This window comes from Malurus melanocephalus, unplaced genomic scaffold (genome assembly GCF_030028575.1).
Source record: "Malurus melanocephalus ecotype Western Australia unplaced genomic scaffold, MMel_1.1 scaffold_938, whole genome shotgun sequence".
NCBI lineage: Eukaryota > Metazoa > Chordata > Aves > Passeriformes > Maluridae > Malurus > Malurus melanocephalus.
Genome location: NW_026624170.1, coordinates 86,068 through 93,131, shown reverse-complemented (window position 1 = coordinate 93,131; position 7,064 = coordinate 86,068). Strand labels below are relative to the sequence as shown.

General features: G+C 64.0%; 1 protein-coding gene across 1 annotated transcript in view; it reads right to left on the bottom strand.

Annotated features, from left to right (window-relative positions):
- The window catches only part of KIAA1522 (KIAA1522 ortholog), a 15,735-nt gene extending 10,838 nt beyond the window's left edge, over positions 1–4,897 (bottom strand). Inside the window, exon 1 of the mRNA XM_057386216.1 lies at positions 4,640–4,897. Coding sequence (XP_057242199.1) covers positions 4,640–4,727 — 88 coding nt within the window. The 5' untranslated portion in view covers positions 4,728–4,897. The remainder of the gene's footprint in view (positions 1–4,639) is intronic.
- Between the last annotated feature and the right edge of the window lie 2,167 nt (positions 4,898–7,064).

The following is a 7,064-nucleotide window of genomic DNA, read 5'->3' as shown; positions in this document are numbered from 1 at the left end:
TCCATCCATCCATCCATCCATCCATCCATCCATCTCTGCCCTGACTTGCCCGCTCCCGCACACCCCTGCACCGCCACTGACTCACCGGGGAAAAATGGGGACGAGGGGGAGCTGCCAGGCGGGCAGCGAGGGACCCTGAGGTGCCCAGGGGACCCGCCCGTGTCCTGCTGCTCCAARGGATGGAGTTCCCTGCTCCTGGTGGCCAGACCAGCACAGAGAGCAGCGAGAATCCACCTTGCTCTGCGGGGTTGGTGCTGTCCCGCCACTCTGGGTGTCCCTTCCATCACTCTGGGGGTCCCTCCTTACACTCTGGGGATCTCTTCCATCACTCTGGGGGTCCCTCCCATCACTCTGGGGATCCCTCCCGCCCCTCTGAGGGTCCTTCCCATCACTCTGAGGGTCCCTCCCGCCACTCTGGGGGTCTCTTCCATCACTCTGGGGGTCCCTCCCACCACGTTGCTCCCAGGTTTGGGGTCTGCTCTGCTTCCCTGTTTCCTGCAGACGCTATGAGCATGGGGTGCACCATGAACCCCATTCCTGAGCGCTCTACGGAGCTGTCAGGATGCAGATGGACCCTGATGGGTCTGAGAGAGCCCCCACACTTTCCTGCAATAGCACGGAATATTCTGATTTGGAAGGGACTCTATCCAGCCCCTCTGCAGCCCAATTTTCCCTTTCTTAGGGTGTCTGGGAGCCCTCAAAGACAACCARCCCGTTCCCCAAACCCTTATCTCAGCACAGAATCCACGCCCTGGGACACACCACGGGACCCTGATGGCTCAGGGCGGGATAAAAGCACAAAAATATTTACGGTGGCTCCGGCCACGCGGTCCCTGCTGCCAGCCTGCCCTCGGCCACACCTGGGGGGCTGCTGCTCCAGCCAGGAAAACATCTCCACGAAAAAATAAACACCACCCGAAAAAAATAAACACCACCCGATCCACGCTGCAGGCTCGGCTCACAAACACCATCCCACGCAGAGACAGAACTAAAATTAATTTCGACTGGGAAAACAAACTTGGATCGGTTTTTTTTTTTTTTTTTTTTCCTCTAAATCACAGCGGAGAAAGCTGCCTGGTATCACCTCGGTGAGCCAACAGGCCCTGGCGGAGGAGCTGGGGCAGGGTGAAATCCCGTTTGGAGCAGAGCCGCAGCTCCAGGCGCCTCCAGCCACGGCTGCTGTCAAGACAGGAGCGCACGGGGTTGTGCAACGGGCGCTGACCTCGCTGCCGTCCCAGCCCTGAGGTGACACCGAGTGTCCCTGTGCTGTCCCAAATCTGGGAGAGGGGCTGGCAGCAGCCCCGAGGGGTCCCGGGGCACGACCACCCCAATTYGCTCGCTCCCAGCCCCCGTAACAGCTGAGCGCGCCTCCGTCCCCACCCCGCGCTCGTCCCCTCCCCGGAGAAGCCACCAAACAGGTTTGAAGGTAAATAACAGCGTTCCCCAGGCAGGAGCCGGATCCGGGCGGGATCATCCCATCCCAATCGCAGCCGGGGAGCGCGGGGCGGGACAGGGACACGGGGCCGCGGAGGGTGACCCCAACACCTCCTCCTCCTCCGTTCCCCCGGTTCTGTCACCCCCTGAACCCCTTCTCTCGGTGTTCTCCGCCGTGCCCGGTGTTGTTTTCAGGGCACCCAGGTGCTCTCTCCGTGGCAGAGGCGTTGCCTGTCGCAGCAGGCGGGAGCGAACCCCAGCAGACGGATTAAGGACAAGACGTTGCAGGTTTTTCCGTGCGCCGATCCCCCGTCCTGCCAGCAGCGCCCAACCCCGCTCAGGCCCGCGGGGCTTTTCCAAGGAAACACCGGGGAGGTGCCCGATCCTCCCTCCTTCCCTCCCTCCGAGACGGACGGGGCGATGCGGGGATCGGAGATGCCACCGAGATGGGGCGGGGGATAACCCAGAGCCACAGGGCGGTTCCCATCCCTGCCTGTCGGTGACKGGAGCGTGCCAAGCGGGCACGGAGCGGCAAGTCAGAGCCGAGCGCCGCGGCAGCTGCCTGCCCGGGACACCGATCGCCTCCTCCCCTGCTCCGGGAGCCAGAGGAGGCACCGGGAAGGGCTCGGATGGCCCGGACGCAGCGGGATGCTGGCTGGGCTGGCCCGGAGAAAGTTTTGCTTCGTGTAAATCCCCCGCCGGGATCAGCCCCGGCCCTGATCCGCCCCCGCGGGTGTTTGCGGGTGTTTGCGGAGCCGGCCCAGCGTGGGGCTGGCACCGGGAGAGGCTGTGAAGGAAAAAGAGCTCCGAGCTGCTCGGCCCACCCTGGAGCTGCCCCGCGGGGGCTCCAGCGATGCTGCTGCTGCTGCTGCTGGGGACGTTCCCAGCCCAGGTCGCCCCTGGGCCATCCGGATACTCCGTCCCTGGAATGTTCCAGGCCCGGCTGGATGGAGTTTGGAGCAGCCCGGTCTATTGAAGGTGTCGATGAGCTTCAAGGTCCTTTCCAAACCAAACCATTCCATGATTTTCTCCCCACATCCCCTCCCCAGCGGCCACCGCCGGGTGACCCCGCACCCAGAGCTCGGCGGCGGCCGCAGCCGCATCCCCGCTGGCCATCAGCCACGTTCCTGCGCCCTGACTCAGCAGGGCCCGGCGGGGAGTCCCGATAAGGAGGCGATAAGAGAGGCTTCGGTCTCCCTGAGCCTCAAGGACCTTCTCCGGCACWGACGAGAGGCTGGGGATGCCCCCGGAGCGAGCCAGGCCCCGCTGCGGCACGGGGAAATGGGAACGGGGAGCGTGGGTTGGRCACAGCGGGCAGAGCCATCCCGGAGCCCTCAGCCCCACCCTGGGCACTCTGCTCTGTCCCCTCAGCACCCACGGGTGGGTGCCCACCCCGCTCCACGCATGGCACGAACATCTGGCAATGCCTGCCCAGGCCACGGCGCGGCCCAAATTCATTTTCCAGTCACCAAAGAGACGGAAACTGGGAGATACTGGTCCGGCCTCCTGCCATATGAAATTATTGTCCATCCCAAAATCCAGCGGCACCCAGGGGGCAGCGGGAGCGCCCGTCCGGCGGGTGCCGGCACACCCTGCCCCCAGCCGGTGATCCCTCCGAAACGCTGAAGCGACACAATGCAAATTCTTTGGCTTTGTGGCCGCCGCGCCGTTGCCATGGAGCCGTGGCAGAGAACAAACACAACTCGCCCCATGTTTTCTCAGCACCTTCCACCCCACGGCCTTCGGCCCCAGAGCCAGCCGTCGCCTCCCCGGGTCTGCCCCGGCTGTACAGCCCCAAATCCYGCCCGTTCCTGGGCATCCGAAATGCAGAGGGGCTTCTCCCAGCGAAAGGGGCACCGTCCTGGGTGAGGGCTGTGGGCAAGGGGCACCCAGGATGGCAGGGGATGGAGGGAGGATGGGGGTTTGGATGGGAATGCCACGTGGGAAGGGTGAGGATGCGCCAGGGAGCAGCGACAGCCCAGCCTGACCGACAGCACCGAGCCTTTCCCGCATGGAGATCGCCACGAGAGGAGCCTGGAGCCATCCAGGGAGGAGAGGTGGAGATGGAGGAAAGCCTGAGGTGAAGGAGGTGCTGTCCCTGAATGGTCATATGGATGGTATGACCCTCCTGCCTCAGTTTCCCCAGGCACTGAGTGGATGTTGTCGGCCAGGACACCTCAGCACCCTCTCCTCCTGCTCCTGTGGGGTGTCCCCATCCCCGACCCCACCTTTGGGATGGTTTAGCAAGAGCTGACCACCCCAAACCTGTGCAGRGTTGAATCCAKRCCCTGTTTACCCCTCGGACAGCTCRGCTCGCACCCCTGGGKGGCTGCTGAATRTAAAAATCGGGAKAAACAGAGCWGYYAAGGCCAGRACGAGCAGCAGGGCCGAGAATCCCACAGGGCTGGTGGGAGAAAAGCACCCCCCGGTGCTGCTAACCCTGCTCCTAAACCCTGCCCAGTGCCCTCCTCTGCGCAGGCTGGGCTGGGGACACAGGGACACTTCAGTGACACCAGCGTGGGGATCAGCAACCCCGAGATGGGGACGATGTCACTCCTGGGAACGGCGGAGGGAGCTCCCYGGGACCGGGCACCCCATGGGTGGGTGAGGTGGGGTCCGGGCTGCCGTGGGACCCTCTCCCCGCAGGAAAGATCTCGCCCCCCRCTTCCCCCTGCAGCCGGCGGCATCCATGGAGACGGAGCTTAAAGCAGCGGAGCAGGCGGTGTGCGGACAGACGGACGGACGGACGGACGGACAGACGGACAGACAGGCACGGGGGCACGGCCACGGGGGGAGCAGGCAATGCCAAAACTCCCGGATCCGCCTCTCCCCGCGGCGCAGCGAGGGAAACCGAGGCACGGGATGGGAGCGGGGGGGGCGGACAGGAGGGCGACGCTGGCAGCGCCGGGATCCCGCTCGGAAAACAAATCAGTAACTAATTCAGCTGATCCCGTCCTGATAACGCCGAGCCCGCGGCTGCTCCCCGGCACAGCGGGGCGGTCACAGGGGCTCCCCATCTCCCGCACTGGGGTCGGGGGGCTGATCCGACCCCTCCAGCACAGGAAAAGCCGAGCGGAGCCTCCCCCCGCCGCCCCCGCTGCCGCCCAGCCCCGCTGCGCGCAAGTGGCGAACTTTCCCAACCGCGACCCCCTGAAAATTCCCCAAGCGGGGACCCCACGTCCCCCGGCAGCCCCAGGGCTCCTACCTGCCCTSGGCTTCCCGGCGCGGCCGAAGGGCCAGGAGGAGCCGGGCTTGGCGCCCGCCGGGCTCCTCTTGCGGTGCGCGTTGCCCATGAGGCCGCTGCCGCCTCCACCGCGGCCGGGTGGAGGGCACCGCGGTGCTACATGGCCGAGCCGAGCGGGCTCCGGCGTGGCCCGGGAGGCGAACGACGGCTCTCAGCCGCCGGCTCCCATCGCTCCGGCCCCGGCGGAGCTCGGCGCTCGCAGGCGGCAGCGCCGGAGCCAATGGTACGGGCAGAGAGGAGGGGCCAGCCGGGATCACCCGGAGGATCGCACAGCACCCTCCCAGCCCCATCCCTCCGCCGGGGATGCCGGGGTGACACACAGAGGCTGAGCGGGCCAAAGGGAGGTGCCCCGGTAGCCAAACATCCCCGATGGCCAAACATCCCCGATGGCCAAACATCCTCGATGGCAGGGTCCCTGCCCTCCCGGAGCCGCCACCGCGTCTGGCTGTCCCCAGCTCCCACAGCCGCGGCTACGACGCCTTTTCTACATTTTGGGGAGGGGGACACCCCAGCGAGCCCGGTCAGAGCTGGGTYAGGATTCAAAGCGCCCGAGGCCGCGGGCTGGGTGGGTTCGGCCGCTGCCCAAAGTCAGGGCGAGCGAGCACCCGCATGCCAGCGCCCACGCACCCTCGGGTGGGTGCTACCACCCCTGCCGCCCTCCCCACGGCCGCTCCCGGCTCTGGGGMGAGTCACGAGGGTGTTGCTCACAGCGCCGGCACCTTCCCGTGTCCTCCGCGGGTGCACCTTCACTTCTCCCCGCTCCGGGAACGAGCAGCTCGGAGCCGAGGGAATTTCTGCTCCAAACCGCCCCGAGAAGCCCCTCCACGGCCCCTTCCCCAAGGCCCGGCTTTCCCTCCTGATTTTTAATTAGAACGTTCAACGCTGAGAGGGCAGGGAGGGGTCAGCCAGGCAGGCAGCGGTGGGCAATTCCTGCTGGCGATGTTTATGTTCCTTAGGTGATTCATCAAAGGCCGGGGTAAATGGAAATTAAACGGGAAGGAGGGTTTTGTGGGAAAGGCGCAAAAGCGGCGAGGTGGCGCAAGAAAGAAAGGGGGAAATTAAAGATCAACCAGCTTTCGTGCTGACCTCCCAAGGTGATCGGCACCGAATTAATCTTTGGACTTCAGTCTTCTCCTCCGCAATGGAAATATCGACGGTTCAGCTCCTCACCGGCTCGGTTGGGTGCCCAGGGCAAGTGTCGCATGCCACTGAGGCTGTGCCAGCSTCCCCGAGGGTGCTGTTAAGGAAATTGGGGGTTCCAGTGGGAAATTATCCCCCATTTCCCGTTACTGGGAAACCTTGGGGCAGCTGGGATGAAACAAGGTCGTGGTCACAAGGGTGGCACAGCAGAGATCTCTGCCCGGTGACTGTGGGGCCAGCCTGGGACGTCCATCCCAAAATCTGCACCCCTGTGCCACTCAAACCCTCTCAGGTGACACCGGAGCTCTTTTGCAACCCCCAAAAATCTCCCGGTGAAGCTCCGGTGCTTCTGGGAGAAAGGGAGAGGCTGGAGCCGGGTTCTGCCCCAGATCCAGGAGACCCTTCCCCCTCCGCTCCCAAAAACGCCAGCACCCGCTCAGGGAACGCGGCCACCGCCGGCACCGAGGCGACACCGCCCCCGGGCACAGCCGGGGATGTGCCGGCAGGGAGCCGAGCCCCGGGCACCCCGCGGAGCCCACGCGTGCCAAAAATACCGAGTGGCTTCTCTGAGCCGGAACGGTGCGATGTGGGAACGGGCAGCCGGGCTCCAGCTCCTCCCGAACCTCGCGATGATGAATTTATTTGGGGGGGCTCAGAGCACCACGGGGAGCTGAGAACCCACTGAGAACCCCCATTTCTGCCGCAGGACACAAAGCCCCTGGAATCTGTGAGCAGGCGGGCTCTCATCCTGCATCCCAGACCGGATTTACATCGCTGAGAGCAGAAATCTGGGGAGTGGGGGCAGCTGAGCACCCCAATTCCTTGGGGGAACAGCTGAGAACCCCAATTCTTTGTAGGAACAGCTGAGAACACAAATTCCTTGGAGGAGAACCTGAGAACCCAAATTCCTTACTCCGTGTTAGAGCCTCAGTACAACCCAAAACGGACAGAAGGGAAAAAAGGGGAAGAATTCTCAGCCTTCCCAGTTCTCAGCCTTCCCAGCACGAACGATGTGTGAGAATGGAGAAGTGAAGGCCAGAGGTGCTGATTCCACACAAAATCTCTTCTCCAGACAAAAAAATTCACTTTTTTTTTTTTTTTTTCCACGGAGAGGACTCTGATAAGAACTAGGAGCAGGACAGAAGCAGTTCATGAGATACAGATCTGATCAGTGCAGCGTGACCGCCCCAAGCACATCTGATCATCCCAAAATCGCACATTCCCTCGGTCAGAACGGCCAGTCCGG